Consider the following 16,892-nt stretch of genomic DNA (forward strand, 5'->3'; position numbering starts at 1 on the left):
ATATAAATATCCCCCATTACTATGTAACCTTAGTAGTGCACCTGGAAAAGTAGCAATGCCTCAGGAATTTGAGATACACTCTTAACATGCAGACTGATATCTTGCCAGCACATTTCTGTGTTAATGGATGAGGGTCAGATGTTAATGTGTTAACATTTAAAGGGACTGTGTGTAACTTTTTTTTTTATTCCAAATGAGGGAACAGGTTGTAACCTAAAAAATGAGACCTTCCACGACTTTCTGTGTTTCCTCTATCAGCCTGTAGACTGCTATCTATGTGAAAGACTCAGTAGGTGTCCCAGCGGATGTGACATCATGCACACTCGCGTGTGCCTCTTCTGTTCAGCGCAGCTAGAGGGATAGCTAACAATTGGTTAGAAATGGAGTTCGCTAACACAAACAAATGACCAGCCTCCACCACAACTCCAACACAAACTCCACGGAAGCACAAAAAAATGCAAAGTTACAGTATATCTTGTTAAGCCCATCTTGCAAAACAGGAATGTGCCAGACGTCGGGAGGGAAATTAGTGTTGTGGGAGTGTGTGTGTGCACGTGGGAAGTGTGAGGTGAAACACGAGTGAGCGGCGGCGAATTGAGTGAGCAGCGGAGCAGAAGAGAGTTAGTTTAGCTCTGAGAATATCAAGTGAATGTGCAGGAAATTGCAGTTTGTGCAGAAATAAATGCTGCAGCTCCTCAAAACCAAAAGAGGTATCCCATGTCTTGTTTCCCTGTTGCTGAGTGAAGTGACGGGGGTCAACTCCGGAGTGAGTAACGTTATCGACTGCGACCAAGACAACAGTCTCTCCCCTGTGCCTTCTGGCCAAGGTTGGGAGGCTGAGGCAGGAAAAGATAACACTAGTATCAACATTGGCCTTTGATTCATGGAGAGACCTTTGTTTGTGATATTGTGGTTTTAGCTGTCAATCACGTTCAGTCTCGTGTGTCGCCTCACTGTTTTGACCGATGCTTGTTCGTGTCTATGTAGTGCGAGCGAGAGCAACAGGACGCTGACTGTCGTTGACTTAACAGCCACAGGTATCACTGTTAACAAGCAATTTCTGATTCTTACATTGAGTCCTTTTTAAATGTTAAACTTGAACCCCCTTTTATGTATTGTAAACGTTTTACCTAACCCTAAACAAGCCTGTTTTTTAAATGCAGTAAAAGGTCTCTGAGACTGAGCTAGTTTGTTCTGACTCAGGTGTTTACATGAGGCATTTTTACTGTAATTGGGCTCTCACTCGGATTATTAGTGAAATTAAAAGCTTCCTCTAGTGACCCACTTGTTGTAGAAGTAGTGTATTGTAGTATAGATTACCAGGTCTTCTCTAGACTGCAGGGCACACATTCCTCGCCAGTGCTGACCCACATCGCCTGCGCCAGACTTCCAAGTCTGACTCTGACGTATGGGATGTAGTCAGGATCAGCCTACATTTTTATTGTTTTTCAGGGATTTACTTACACATGGGATATCAGATGAATGCATTTAACTGGCCGGACATAAAAACCAACAGGGCTGTAGCACCTAAAGACCAGGATTTCACACAGATATTAACATTAATGGGGCTCTATAGGCCTAGTCAATCAACTTAACATATCTGCTATGGGTGGGGGGAAAAAATCGATATAGCATAGTATCATGAAATTTTGCGCGGCACTATTGTATTGATACATGGAAGTCAAGTATCAATCTTTTATTATATAAACTATTAATCTCTTAACAATCCGACGGCTCGCCGGCGGGCCCGGACGCTGTTCTGTCTTTCACAGGTTGTAGCGGGCTCAGTTTTAAAGCTAGAGTGAAGAAACTGGTATATGAAACTATAAAAACCCGAGGAATCGATTGGTACCAATGTCGTGTTAGCTTGTCAGGAAGAACACTAAATAATGCTCCAATTTTGGCAAATTGGTAATTATGGTTTTAAAACCCTCTGAGACCCGTGATCCCGACCAACATTTTTGTCTTTAAGACAGGCTGTAGTGGACTTAGTCTGAAGATGCGCTCCAAAGTTACGCAGAATTTTGGTGAGGATAAACTGGCATGGCCATTTTCAAAGGGGTCCCTTGAACTCTGACCTCAAGATATGTGAATGAAAACTCTTGTGATGAACAGAGTGAAAACTGTTATCTTATTAGATAAAACAGATGTGGACAAACTGCATAATTTATTAATTAATAAAATTAATTATCGTATCATGAGGCCTCTGGTTATTCCCACCCCTAATATCTGCACACTGTGAGTGAGTTTGCATTGAGGAGAAACCTATTCAAGATGTATGGGGACTGCCCCCATTTTTAAAAGGCAAAGGCCTCCCTGCTCCTTCTCCACTTCTCTGCTCTTATTGCCCCTTTTTGGTCGCCCTAGACGACCCACACCGGCACACTGCCAGTGTCGAGGACCGGCCAGAGGGTGCTTGTCTGCAGCAAAGAGCCTTTCTCTGACTGGGGACCCTCTCAAATGCAAGCATGTGATTATGCCAACACAGTCATGGTCAGTTTGGCAGATCACTGCCAGGATGGCAATATTTCGGTAATATTTATTCGGTTATATGAAGTAGTTATTTCACCTAAGCGTGGCACTTGCACTCCAGTTAGCTCTTCTACTTTGGTGAAGAGTCTACTTATGGATGAGGCTTTTTTCCCCCCTTCTTTTTTCACGTTTACACTCCCATTACACTCTGCTGGCAAGACGGTCTTTTTGATGGCTGTGAGAACAAGTTCTTGCCTGCATCACTTAATCAAAAACCCTTCTGGCAATAAGAACCATATGGGATCAATGTACTTCTCCCCGGTCGCAGATGCAACAGGTGGTATCTGACGTGATGAGCTGGATTATTCAGACTCAACCTTGTTTATGATTAGAAGGGGTTGGAAGGCCACCAGTGAGACTCAGAGACAGCAAGGCTGGCTTCCAGGTTGGCTAACACTGTGAGTACAGATACAGGAAGATGTATCGCTAGAGCCTAAAGAGCTCCATTACCACTGCATACAGTCCCTGCCATCAAAGAACTAGGGTTATAATACTGTTCAGTTCTTTAATCTACTGCAGTACATGTACAGCAGAGGGCTGCAGTTCTATGCAGGATGTGTCTGAACTTCATTATCATGACCATAGACAGTATATAAAGATGGACGACATGAAAGCTTCCCAAAAGTGAAGCCAAAACATCTTGATCGACCCCCGGTGGCTGGCAAGGTCAAACTAAAAGTTTTGCCGCTGGGAAGAACAAGTCGTCAAGTTTGGTTTCATTTGTTAAAATAAATGAAAACACAAAATGCATAATTTCTTTAGTAGACACGGGAATACTGTTGAACCAACTTGTGTCTAACCTAACTGACAGATTTCCCCTGTTTAAGGACCCGCAAGTTGCTACTACTGTAAGTCAAGTAGTTTGACTTACAGTAGCTTCAAAGATGAGTCTGTTTTGCATTGTAACAGTTATGGAAATCTGTTTATTTGGCCCGTGATCCTTACAGCCTGATAAGTGAATTTGAGGCTAAAAATGCCTCTAAAATGTTTGTTTAACGACGCAGCTGCAGAGACTTCCAGACCAACATGTTCTCACTTTATATTTCTCTGCATCAGTAGAAACCTCAACTCAAGATGAATTGGTATTCCCGGAAACCTGATTTTTTTGGAGGTGTGTGTATGTAAATCAGTGGAGTTGAAAGAAAAGTTAAATGGTGCTTTAGGGTTATTTGGCTCTGTAGTGGTCCTAAGTTGTAGAGCCACAGTTGGTGGTTTCCACAGTGACTCAGTGTTTGGTGTCGACACACAAATCAGCCAGGATGTGAATTGCTTGTCAGCTGGACCCCTTTTGAATCAGCACAGTGTTCAACAAAGGCTTTTTTCTGCACTTTGATACATGAAACTCCTCCATTAGTGTTGGATTTGAAAGGTGACTAAAGGAGCTGGGTGTTGTTTTATCTTTCTTTCCCCCCTTTGTTTTTCTCTCCCTCTGTCATCCAAGACACTTCCAATTACCCTGCCATCACAAAACTCTCCCCCCAGTAAATAATCTCCCAACACTACCGGATGGCGAGGTCGACTTGTAGTTACAGCGAGGTCAGCTGGTTTCACTTGGTCTCGGTTCACACGTGCACGCAGCTGTTTCCGTTCAGGTGTCGCTGCTGCTGCTGACCTTTGATCACAAAGCCCTCCACATACTCTGGCTGGGCGGTGCCTGGTACTGTACCTCCGCTGCTGCCGTTTTCTCAGGCATATAGACCATTCAGTGGTGGTTTTGATCTGAGAACAGTTAGTCCAGAATAGTGTGAGAGGAGTAGTTTGTTAAACCTGCTTCAGTCTGCATTAAAGAGCTGTTAATAGAATTAAGTTATTTTGGGGTTGAATGTAAAGTTTTGTTGTTCCATGATGTTTGGAGCTGTTTCAGAGGCATTCACATTGAATACTTTTGTTTTTCTTCAGCCTTAGGGTCACAAAATGTTGGTGACCTTTTTCAAAAACCCGTATTATGGGAAATCCAGCTTGTGTCTATTTGTGGTGTTGGCAGGAAATGTCAACTCAACAATGGCTACAAGTAATCTTTTTCACAGTAACAAGTGTTTTGCCAAATCACCACTTACGGTCATGATAAAAGCCAGTAGGCGGTTATTACAGTCTGAGCCCAAAACATCACCACAGATTGTTACAAACAATCTCGGCTTCCACCACTGTCCTCATAGAAATTTGTAACTTTACATATTTCCAGGGTTTTCCCGCAAAGAGGAATTTGTGCCGCACCTCCCCAAAGAGGTTTTGGCCAGCACCAAAATGATAAGAATTGAGATTAAAAACAATAATACAAATCCTCTCTGAATGTGTTCAATAGCCATTCATCAAACAGCTGTTAAACAAGCAGAACATAAAGTTAAATTCGACGTCTTTGATTTCCAGCAGTGTAATAAAATGATTTCTTTAAACCAGTTTTGTTAACTGGGTTTTCATTTACTCAAGCATAATAGACTGGAACAGGAAAATTAATAGATTTCTGTCAAATCAGGTAACAATCATGCTTACTGTCTTGCGTAATCACTCCCAAAAAGGCCCGTTCTGAACCAAGAAAAACCTGCCATCGAGGTGACGTGTGGGGTGGCATTATATTGTAAAGTGTTACATTTTTTGAGATGGCTGTAGACTGTTAGTCTTGTTCCTATGTACCTGTTCCTTGAGTGCAGAAGGACATATAGTAGGAAGCTGGAATGTATTTATCATCATGAATATGAATCACAACACAGTCTTAAACTTTTTTCACATAGTGGTATAAATGTGAAAAGTTTTTTTGCATGACATTTTCATATTTCAGAAAATGAATTCTGGCCCCTTAAACAAATTATCTTTCAGCTGCAGTCCTCCTTCATTTATAGTGTGTGTGTGTGAACATGTGTCTGCACAAGTCTGTGGTATGCACCGCATCCCAGAGGAGCTAAATGTGCTCTGTAGGAGGATGGATTTCTAGGTAATGGGGATGTTTTTCTGCTCTTGCCTTCGCTAACCCCGCTCCCCTCCTCTCTTTCTCTGAGGAAATCTCTGTAAACACAGCTACAGGGTCAGGGCCGGCCGGCACCGCACAAAAACTGATAAGAAATCACACGGAGATAGCAGCTGTTCCTTCACCAGATAGAGTTTTTACACTCCTCATTCTTTTTTTTCAGTGAACTTATCAGACTTTTCACTTCTTTGAACACAAAAGTTGAGACCTTTTTGTAGAGTGACATCTCTGGCCTAGTTTAGGATAAATCTGCTTTCAGAAAGGAAAACCACTCTTTCCTCTTATCGCAGTGTGTCAGAGTCCATGTATACTTGCTCCTAACTCTTTCCTATAAGTTGTTTTGGAGTTGAAATATTTACTTTTACATCGACAGTAACCCTGACCTAGATACCCTGTTTTGCCGCTCCACTTCAGGGAGCGAGCAGATGAAATGTCTCAACTTTAAGTTCAGCATAGGCTGTTTACATTTCCTCTGATTTGTGTTTTTCTCAAATTCTTTGAATTTTATTTATTTTACAAAGTGAAGTGGAAAGGGGAAAGCAGGCAAGTCGCAGCATCTGTGAAACTGTAACCAACAAGCATTTGATGTTTTTAACTTGATGCGTGGGTATAACACCAACAGTTTCCTGTTGATCAATTCGTTGACCCACTTTTTCCTTTTTAAAATGTGTTTTTCTCTGTAGAGCTTCCAGAGAACTGGACTGACACGCGGGAGACCATCGTAGAGGGCATGACCTTTAACCTTCGTCACCTCGGTATGACACTAGTGGACCAGCCCAAGGGAGAGGAGCTGTCAGCAGCTGCAGTGAAGAGGATCGTGGCCACGGTGAGAGCTGGAGTAACAATGATGTCATTCAGTCAAAAAGGATTACTTTTTCCTTAATTACTCCAAAACGTACTACACATGCTTTGATTTCTTGCCATTGTTGGAACACTGTGTCTCTACAAAATCAACACTTGTATTAATCCTGTCAGTCACATTTAAAAGTTCATCCTGTGGGGTTTCACATGTTAAATAAGCCTCAGGCCATCATGGGACTTTTTCAGTTAAAGTAAAACCTCAAAATTGGGGTTATAAAGTTTCCCCTGATATTGTCACATTAGTTTCCATCCAAATTTAGCGCAAATATTTAACAGGATTTCCAGTAAATTGGCAAAAGAAATGCAGTTGATGGTGCTGATTCTCCGTTCGGGTGTTATTAAACCATTGTGGAAGAAGAGGACACACAAGGTAAGACATAATTAAAGATGCTAAGAGCGTAAGCGTCTCGTCAGCTGTCCACACAGATCTGATGTTTTTGTATGCCGCAATTTTTCGACTCTCCATTTGAGCAGGAACTTTTTTCAAGTCACATGCTTTGTGTACGTCATGATTTATTCACTAAGTGTGCTTCCACTTCATTTTGTCGCATTTTGCTTTTTATCGACAAACTAACTTTTCCACCTTAGCCAAGTGTAAAAACTGTTTGCGATATTTCATGTTTTTTTTTTGTTTCCAAATTTGCGGTTCGTTGCCACACAGGCCTTTTTATGTGCAAATTGAACTGTGCATAACCGGTGGATAGAAACACACTAAACATCTCATATCACTAAAATATGGTATATTTTGGCCAGTGTGACCATTTATGAAATCCCAAGGGGGGACTCAATTAGCAACGAATTATTTTTCATAGTCGATTAATGTGTTGATTATTTTCTCCATTAATCGATTAGTTGTTTGGTCTATAAAATGTCAGAAAATTATGAAAAATGTCGATCAGTGTTTCCCAAAGCCCAACATGACGTCCTCAAATGTCTTGTTTTGTCCACAACTCAAAGATATAAACCAGAAAATATTCACATTTAAGAAGCTGGAATCAGAGGATTTTTAGTTTTTGTTTTTTCAAAAGAAATTACTCAAACCAATCAGTCGGTTATCAAAATAGTTGGTGATTAATTTAATAGTTGACAACTCATGAATTAATCATTGCAGCTCTAGACTTAATTCTTTAAGTAATGGATTTAAAGCCTTTGTATGTCTTGAACACACCAGCATGCTATTGAACAAACGTCTCTTCTAATAATTGTTTCTGTAACAGGCTAAAGCCAGTGGGAAGAAGCCTCAGAAAGTTGCTCTCAAGGTTTCCCCTCAGGGAATCGTCCTGTACGACAGCTTGACCAACAAACTGCTGGAAAATGTCTCCATATACAGGTATGTTAAGAGCAGAACAGGTTGTTCAGGTGAATGTCCAATTAACGGAAGCTTCTAAATGCAAGTTCACCACCTTATGAGACCGTTGCACATGCAGTTGATCTGGCACATGTGAACTCTCCTTGACTCCTTGCTGTTCCTCTAACCTGTCCCTTCCTGCCTGCAGAATATCCTACTGCACGGTGGACAAACTGCATGATAAAGTGTTTGCTTATATCGCTCAAAACACCCTCAATGGGACCCTGGAGTGCCACGCCTACCTCTGCTCCAAGAGGAAAGTGGTGAGTTGTTTGACAGAAACACTGTATTATGTTTAATTTAAGATGAAGATAAATTTTAAAAAATCCAGTGCAGTGATTTTTAACTTGGTCGGCATCAGTTTGTTTTGAACTCCAAGAGTTGAGTGTACATTATTTCCTGTAGTTTGAGGGGGTGTGAACCTCTCTTCATGGATGGTTGGGTTATCTAATCTAACTTTAGTTTCACTTACCTGAGTCTGTGACCTCTTGGTCCATTAAAAAAATCTACAACACCCAGCATGCCATAAGTGCTTTATATTCAGCCAGTTGCTGTTTAGTCTAAGGTGAGTGGGCAGAAGCACTTTTTTTTTTTGGAGTAGACGTCATTTATCCTGCAACTGTGCTTTTACTGTGTGCCTCTCTGACACCGTAGCTCTCCTTTCTCATCATCCGTTCTTAAGAGGGAACCCGAGAAGTCTCGCTCCCCAAGCCGTCTGTCATCTTCCTGTGTGTTGAAAAGCAGAAGGGCACTTTTCCTCTCATCTTACGTGCTTCCACCACTCATCCCCTCCTCTCCCAGAATAACATGATAATACCCTACTTCCTTAATACTTGCTGCTCTCTTATCCTGGTTACGGAGACAGTGGCGGTGACCTGTTTGTCCTCTGCTATGGCAGCTCTTCAGTCCCAGCACTGACAACTTTGATATGACTATTAACCTTGCTTTTATTCTGATGTATATCAAATGTAACTGCTTTCTGATTAGAATCCATTCTCCATCTGTCTAAGTAGCCCGAGGTCTCATCTTAATGAATGAAAAGCTTTATGTCCTGGGAGAGAGAGATCCCTCCTCAGTCACTCTTCCTGAGGTTTCTTCCCATTTTTTCCCATTAAAAGGCTTTTTTTTTTTCTCATCCACTGCGAGGACTATGAAGGACAGAGGGTGTCGTTGTAAAGCCCCCTGAGGCAAATTTGTGATTTGTTATATAGGGCTGTATAAATAAAATTGACTTGACTTGGCTTGACATTCTCCCAATTTAAATAGCTGCAGTGCAAATCCTCTTTACTCAGCTACTTAAGAGTTTACCAAAATTTGTAAGTTACCTTAAGTAATAGCACAGCAAGTAACCTAGACAAAGAAGTGAATAGAGAAGTGATCTTAATTGTTTTCTTAATCAATATGACTGAAGACTAAAGCCTCGGACATACTTTCCGCGTCCCGTATCCACGGACAGCTCCGGACATGGTTACTACAATTGAGGGTCTGCGGCATTCTGGTGTTCCACGCATGCACATTTCCCGATCCACACTCCATTCCAGTTGGTGACCGCTATTCACCATAGTGTTGTTTGCCAGGAGTTCAGCGCCATTTGGCTGTCTTTGTATTCCTTATAATTATATAAATGTGGGTAACGGCAGATCTCCTTCCACAACCTCTCTTCAAAATAAGCATCCACTTTGTTATCTTCTTCTACTTCTTGGCCAACAAGCTAGAGGTGCATACACCACCAACTGGACTGTAGTGTGGAACGAAACTGGAGCATGCACATTTGCTATGGGTACAGTTCACATGGGTCACAAATTTTGCGCTGACATTGGCAGATGGCATCATTTACGTCACGCAGACCAAAGTGGACCCTCGCGGACGCGGAAAAGTATGAATTGGCCTTAATGATCAACTGTTTAAATACTTTTTTTAACGGTTCACATAATCAAATGTCTCACTTGCGTGATGACTGTTTCCAAAATGTCTCTCGACATGAAATAGGAAACATATTGAAGATCATTCTTCTTATTCGGTCTATATTGAACTGAGTGTCACTGGGGTTGGTAAACTCTAATGAACTCTTTTTCAGCCAGTTTGCTCTGTAACAAAGTGTATCTGTCTCCTGTTCTCCAGGCTCAGGCTGTGGCTTTGACAGTAGCTCAGGCCTTCACAGTAGCGTTTGAACTCTGGCAAGTGGCCAAAGAAGGTAGGCACCACACTCACCACCCTTCAAGTCCTGGAAATGACACACACCATCTCCAACTCCCCCGACCACACATACACACACACACACACACACACACACACACACACACACACACACACACACAACTGTCTATGGAGGAGTTGTTTTGTTGTGTTTGTACTGAATCGGCCTTGACGCTCGGCGGACGTTGATATCTGCTAGTAGGATGTAATTAACACATGTTGGCCTACTGGTGTAATATCTCTGTGCATCTCTTCTCTATTGTAGAGAAAGGGAAAAGAGTGAAGTCTGGTTCAGCTGGAGAGGCCAGCAGTAGTTCCCAATCAGAGAGATCCAACAGCTTGGGGAGCCTGAAAGGGACAGGTAAAAACACCCAAAATACTGGGAGCCACATCGATAGAGTTTCTTTTTTTTCATTTCTGTAATTCTTGTGCAGCTGAGCAATGAAAGTTGAGCTCTTATAGTTTGAAACTGAGCCTAACGAATTGCTTCTAATACACATTGATGCTGTAGATGGGATTTTTATGTATACTTCAAATACTTTTGTTTAATTTTCCGATCTCGTTTGGTGGGGACTCAGGGACAAGATTAAGGGAAGATTTAAAATCACTGAAAGCACACTTCATATTGAATACCTACACACAATCAAATCAGTAACACGCAACCATCAAAATGTGCCACATCTATGTCTTACTTCTTTACAATATGGAAATAAAAAAAACTTAAATTGCAGCAAATTATTAGGACTGCCACCTCTTAGTCGATTGATCGACTAATCGGTTGTTTGATTCTTTGTGGAGAAACTAAGTTTTACAGATCTGTCGATTAAATCAATTAATCGATTAGTCGACACAATCGTATGTGTTAGTCGACTACGAATTTCTTTAGTCGAGGACAGCCCTACAAATTATAATCACAAATACAGACACAAAGCCAATAGCTACCTACTATACCAATAACCCCATGGCTGCAGAAAAAACAATAAGATAATAGATGCATAAAAACATGAAATGACATTGCAAATGTTATTAAATTAAAAAAAAATGTTTTCTGTTCTGTAGTGCGCTTTACAGCCTTACAAGATGACTAGCTGGCATGACTGTAGACTTTTAGTCTCTTTAACTACATTTAACATTCAGTAAACACAGATTATCTGTGCATACAACAACGACAACAACTAATGTGTTATCCTTTTCCTCTCCTCTGAAGTAGATGTTGCCACAGACAACCTGTTGGACTTTGAGGACAGTGTGAATGTGGTAGTGGAGACCAATGGGAACGTAGAGGAAGATCAGCTGGATAACCACCGGCCCTCTGAAACAAACAATAACCCTGCCTGGGTAAGTTCCTCTTCCTCTCCTCTCCTCTGGCTCTGTGTTGCATCTCTCTTAAATTGTCTTTAAACTTGTCTTGACATCTATTTGAGATTTGGATCTCAAGTCTTCTGTGTTTTCCAAATTGATTTGTCTTGAAATCTCAAATCACAAGGTTTAAGTAGTTGAAAATAACATGAGATTTCTTAGGTTGAGTCTTCAATAAGTCTTGCATAAAGTCTTACATGTATATGAAACATACTGTAAGTGGTTCCCAACCTTTTTCCTTAAGGGACCCCTTTTCTATCATTGAGTAAACTGACGACCCCTGACTGAGTAACATATTTGAGTAACTGAGTAACGGAACAGAGAACTGATAAACTGTACAATTAACCCCAAATAGTGAACGCAATAACTGCAGGACGTTTGCGTAAAACAAGCGATTTGGATGAATTTTGAGCAGATTATTTCCTGTGAATATTGCATCAGAGATGAGTTTTCCCCTTATTTTTAGAAACTTTTAATACAATTCTCTGTATGTATTTTTATTTTTTTATTTTTAACAATCAAACATTCTTCTTTTTTGACAAACTCAGTGTTTTCTTCTCCCTGACGCTTGGCCATTGTTATGTTAGCTCTTTAGTTGTTTGAACTGTGTACTTAATCTTAAATAATGATCCAAACTTTAAAGATACTGGAACAATTTCATTTAGTTTTCTTCATAGTAATGAATGAAATGCTGAGATATAGGCCAACCGAATATTAAAAAAAAAAAAAGAAAACTTATCTCACACCCCTTAAAATCAAGAAGATTTCCCAACCCCCTGTGAAGTTTTGGCGACCCAAAGGGTTGGCAACCAGTGCATTACCACACATGTTTCTATAATATTTACTGGGTGAATATTAAGCCAAGCTTATTCTTCTTCTTTGCAGGAAATAGAAGATGGTTTGGATGAAGCCTTCTCCAGGTAAAATGTTTGTTTTAATAATTTTATTATGAAGTGAAATTAATCCTAGTTGATTCTCTCTGCTGCTTGTTTTTAATAATCCCCAAACACCTTTTCAAATCCCTCAGTATACTGCAGGTCCCGCTCGTACTGCTTGGCTCTACAGCGCCACTTACTGATGATTTCTGTGTACTGCAGAATACAAATCCTCCTGAAATCATTTGACAGCTAAACTTTAAACTGTCCTCAATCTATTGTGTGTTTGTGTCTCCAGCTGTGCTCTGGATAGCTATGGTTCATGTCCAGGTAAAGTTGAGTTACAAGCCTTACTTTAGTTTAGTAGTCCTAATCACTAACCTAACTGTAACCCATTCCATTCAATCACCGCCAAACCCAATAGCACTGTTCCCCAGGTCAGTAGTGTTATCAGTAGCTTCCTGTGTGCTTTACTTCCTCCCTGATGGATTCACTGTCGACTGGGTTCAGAAAAGAAAGCTGATTCAAAGTATTGAGTTTCAGTCGGAGTGAAAAATGTCATCTCATATCACCAAAAATTGCTCTTTTTTTCCTTTATAGTCTGTTTGTCTTCCACTCATGCACTGAATCGGTGTGTGTAATGTGACTCCGCTACACACCGAGGACTTTGTTGTGCAATTATTCTGTTTGTGGTCACATGGTGTGAAAGTGGAGCAGTGGGTCACTTGAGCCTGGAGGCAGATTAAACTATTTACCCCCTGGTTCCAATGAGCTGAATGTCTTCAAGTAATCCTGTTGACCTCCACCCGGACTTTGCATATATTAATATTATCCCAGAGAGAAAAGGGCAGTTTGCAGCCAAACTGAGGGATCTTAATTAGAAGAGACTGAGCTGCTGCGGCGGAACTGGCAGCATTAAAAACACTACTTGACCCAAACTTTAAAACTGAAGAATGAAAAGAGCAGCAGCTATTCTGGTAAAGTGAGGCCTGAGGTGAAAAAGAGGGGTTATAGAAGAAGCAGGTAATCATGAAGTACTTTTTACTAACTCAAAAAAGCAGTCTGTACTGGCCTACGCTCGTTAACCAGCTTTCTGGACTACATTTTTTATTTAATTTCTGTTTATTTAGTAATTCATTAATTTGACCACTCCTTCACTCCACCAAAAAGATAATTCCCGCCTCCTGTGCTGCTCTTACTCTGGGAGATGTTTGTATTAGAAATGATCATTATGAATGACTCCCAGACCTGTTCATTATAAGTCTTTGTGTGGCGGAAAAATGTAGTTTGTTTATCTTTGGTTTATGTGCAGAATATTTTAATCCCACCTTTTCTAGAGGAGGTTTTGATTTTCTTTGGAAGATTTTGCTACTGCTCAGTATAACAACATAACACATCCTCTTACATCATTTAGGCTATTTTTTTTGATTATGTCATAACTTTATTCATTCTGCTGTCTTAAAGGATAAGGCTGGCGATATTCAATATTTTTCTTATTCTCAACAAATCCCAGAAAAAGACAAAAACTACAATGAATTGATCCTAATGACAATTATTAACCGTGCCTGATCTTATTCCTCTGTGCTGTACATGCACTGTAGTGTTGTGCAAGTGCAACACAGAGAGACTCGGAAAAAGCTTCTATCCTGCAGGCCATCAGGATGATGGAATCTGACCTGTATATGCTTGTCCAGCACATTGTCTCCAGCAAATCCTTTGCACTGACCTGCATATTGCAACTGCACTATACCTAAAAAGAGTCACCAAATATGCACTACTCACTCCCGTAACATAACGTTTGCTAAAACTTACAGTGCAGATTTGTGTCTTCAGCAGGAGCTGATCGACTTCGAGCTTCCTCAGACAGGGTTTCAAAGTCGTGCTAAAGTATTGAAAGATGGACTGACCCTTGTTGGTTTTGGTCTATGAATGGGATTTGGTGACAAATAGAAAAAAAATAGAATTACGTCAGCCTTATCCTTTTAAAGGTTTAACATTTTTAAAGTTCTCTTTTTGGAGTTTTTCTATTCATTAATCTTTCCCCCCTGTGTCTCCTCAGATTGGCAGTGTCGCGTACTAACCCCCAGGTCTTGGACATTGGGGTGACGCCCCAGGACTGGCTCACTGAACCCGACTGGGACACCGCCAACGGAAACACTCCCAACGGTCTTAGTCCGTTCGGGGACGACATCTTCGGCTTCTGACCACCACAACAACACAGCAGAGAGAGAGAGAGGACAGCTGAGGGGAGGAGGGGTGTCTTTATGTCTTCCTATGAATTAACAAGGCATCAATGTTGTATTTAAGATGAGGCAACAGGAAGTCCATAAGGGAATAAGTGTAGAGTCGTGAGATAACGTTTGGCCTCCTCACCTTGTTGTTGCACTCTTCACATGGACAATACTTCCCTTCTTTGTGGAAACAGCACAGGCTGCTGCCCCTGCACACCAAAGCAATAATATCATCCTTATACGGTTACTGCATCTGTCCTGTTATTACACTGCAAACATCCTTACACACTTATGTTCACCAGCAGTATTTGTTTGCTTACATTTTTTTTCTATTTCAGTAGTTTTGGCATCATAATCGGTGTTTTGTATATGTGTTTAGTTATAATTTATAGATTTATAATTATTTTTTTATGGATGAAGAGTAGGAGTTAATTCAGACCGTATCAGCAGGCCTTAATAACAGCGGGACAATCAGCCACACTATATCTGTACGTTTCACTGGATGTAGTTCATGTGAGGATTGGGCCTTCCACCACCTCGGATGGAAACTGAAGATTGTTTTATGTCTGAAATGTAAAAAAAAAATCAAACTAGTTGTATTTATATGAACTCTTTGTAGCAGTGGCTCATTCAAGACATGTTGTTACAGGCAGTGTAACAGCGCTCTCTTGATGTGTTCAAGGTTATCAGATTGCGTTGTGGCCATTTCATGTACATTATAATCTACCAGCATTATACAGAATTAAAATATATTCATGAATAAAAAGAACGACTCTTTTGGTATATTAATGTAATTTATTAACCTTACAGTGACTACGTTCACGGCTGTATGTTGAATGGGGTGAATTGAGGTTCGAAATTCATAGGCCGTTAAACCACAAAGTCATTTAGTAGCTGTTCTGGAGCTTTTGATTATTGCCAAGGTCAATGATGAACATTTAACCACAGCTTTTAAACTAATGTGGGAAAAAAAGTCCTTAAAATGCTCAAAATGTAAATTTGAACATCTACAATTCCATGACATAGTAAACTATCTGCAAATGAAGATTATGAAAATTTGTATAGCACCTTTCATACATAAACTGCACCTCAAATTCCTTTACATAACGTTACATTAAAGAGGACCTATTATGCTTACTTTAAGGTGCATACTTGTGTTTCTACTAGAACGTGTTTACAAGCTCTGATTGGTCAGCTGACCCACTGTTGTGATTGGTCAACCAAACGAAACTCTTCGGACTCCGCTCCAGCTCCGTTCTAGCTTTGTTTTAGGGTGTGCCAAACTAGCCGTTATGCAAATGTATTACTTGGTGACATCACCACGTTACAGAAGAAAAGGCAGGACTTCAAGAAAGGCGTTTCAGGCAGTTGAGGAGCAGTGTTTGGCGTGGACTTTGCGGACCTTTTACATGCACAAAAAACTATATAACACACTAAAGGAAAGGGAAGAAGCACAAAAGCATAATAGGTCCTCTTTAAAAAGTATTTGGAAAGGATTAAAACACAAACAAATGAAAATACAATTTGACAGCAGAAAATAGAATATTTCAATAGAATATAAGCAAGGCAACAAAAAACTACTTTTATAAAAGCAAGGTTAAAATCATAAATCGTAAGAGTTGCATATTGAGTCTTTATGGGAAGGCCTCTCCATACTTCTTTTTCTTGTCTTGATTTTGATGACCTAAGACAGCGGTTATATGAGTATAGAGGGAGAGACAGTCCACCAAGTATGGAGCTGCTAAACCATTCAGAGCCTTGTAAACTAGTAATAAATATAAATACCCATTGTAAAAGCGAGGAAGCCAATGCCAAGGTGCTAAAAAAAAATCATGAGTCTCTTGTGTTTGGCTACCTGTCAGTTTCCATCTTCTCCACCCTGTAGTCATTGGTATAAGGTTACTGTGGTATATTCTCAGTTTGTTTGTTTTCAGAATCAGAATCCCCGTTATTGGCCAAATAAATTATGTGTTCACATACAAGGAATTTGACGTTTTTTTTGCATCGATGTACTTACACAGAAATAGAAATAACAGGAACAAGGACAGCAAAGCTAGACAAATAAAGTTAAGGAATAAACAGGACTGTTATGTAGACAAGTAATGGAAAAATAGATGTTTACATAAATATATACAACACTAATGACCCACAATAAAATGAAATAAAATGTCTATATAGAAGTAAAGTGTTCTTTTATGATCAAATTTGATTGGTTTTAAAGATATGCACTGGCATTCTATTGACATCAACAAAAAATTGCATAGTTCAAAACAAAATATTAATCGAAAATAAAAATAATAGATTAATTAAATAAAATAAAACGAAATATATAATTTTTATTTATTTTTTAAATGTAACTAATGGCGACTCCCACCCCCCAAATAGATCTCCATTTATTTAAAAGTCAAGTGTTCTGTAAGTTGTAAACAACACAAATGCAAAAGAAATTAAAAATGAATTAATACTGAATGGATATAAATGGATTGGATGCTGTACATGTTCCACTTACAATGACTTTCTGGTGTCTG

The 16,892-nt window shown here is 40.0% G+C and overlaps 1 protein-coding gene and 1 long non-coding RNA gene across 4 annotated transcripts in view; one reads left to right on the forward strand and one right to left on the reverse strand.

Annotated features, from left to right (window-relative positions):
• LOC119502913 overlaps window positions 1-435 on the reverse strand; it is a 16,172-nt gene extending 15,737 nt beyond the window's left edge. The window contains exon 1 of the long non-coding RNA XR_005210215.1: window positions 425-435. This is a non-coding gene — a long non-coding RNA (uncharacterized LOC119502913). The remainder of the gene's footprint in view (window positions 1-424) is intronic.
• Window positions 1-15,130, forward strand: part of ldlrap1a (low density lipoprotein receptor adaptor protein 1a) — a 17,189-nt gene extending 2,059 nt beyond the window's left edge. The window contains exons 2-10 of one of the 3 annotated variants that reach the window (XM_037794196.1): window positions 6,178-6,320; window positions 7,573-7,685; window positions 7,852-7,966; window positions 9,825-9,897; window positions 10,165-10,260; window positions 11,107-11,237; window positions 12,144-12,178; window positions 12,432-12,463; window positions 14,193-15,130. In XM_037794196.1, the coding sequence (XP_037650124.1) occupies window positions 6,178-6,320; window positions 7,573-7,685; window positions 7,852-7,966; window positions 9,825-9,897; window positions 10,165-10,260; window positions 11,107-11,237; window positions 12,144-12,178; window positions 12,432-12,463; window positions 14,193-14,239 (785 nt within the window). In that variant the 3' untranslated portion in view covers window positions 14,240-15,130. The remainder of the gene's footprint in view (window positions 1-6,177; window positions 6,321-7,572; window positions 7,686-7,851; window positions 7,967-9,824; window positions 9,898-10,164; window positions 10,261-11,106; window positions 11,238-12,143; window positions 12,179-12,431; window positions 12,464-14,192) is intronic. The other 2 variants (XM_037794194.1, XM_037794195.1) reach the window with 2 other exon arrangements.
• The last annotated feature ends 1,762 nt before the right edge of the window (window positions 15,131-16,892 follow it).

Source organism: Sebastes umbrosus, chromosome 15 (genome assembly GCF_015220745.1).
Source record: "Sebastes umbrosus isolate fSebUmb1 chromosome 15, fSebUmb1.pri, whole genome shotgun sequence".
NCBI lineage: Eukaryota > Metazoa > Chordata > Actinopteri > Perciformes > Sebastidae > Sebastes > Sebastes umbrosus.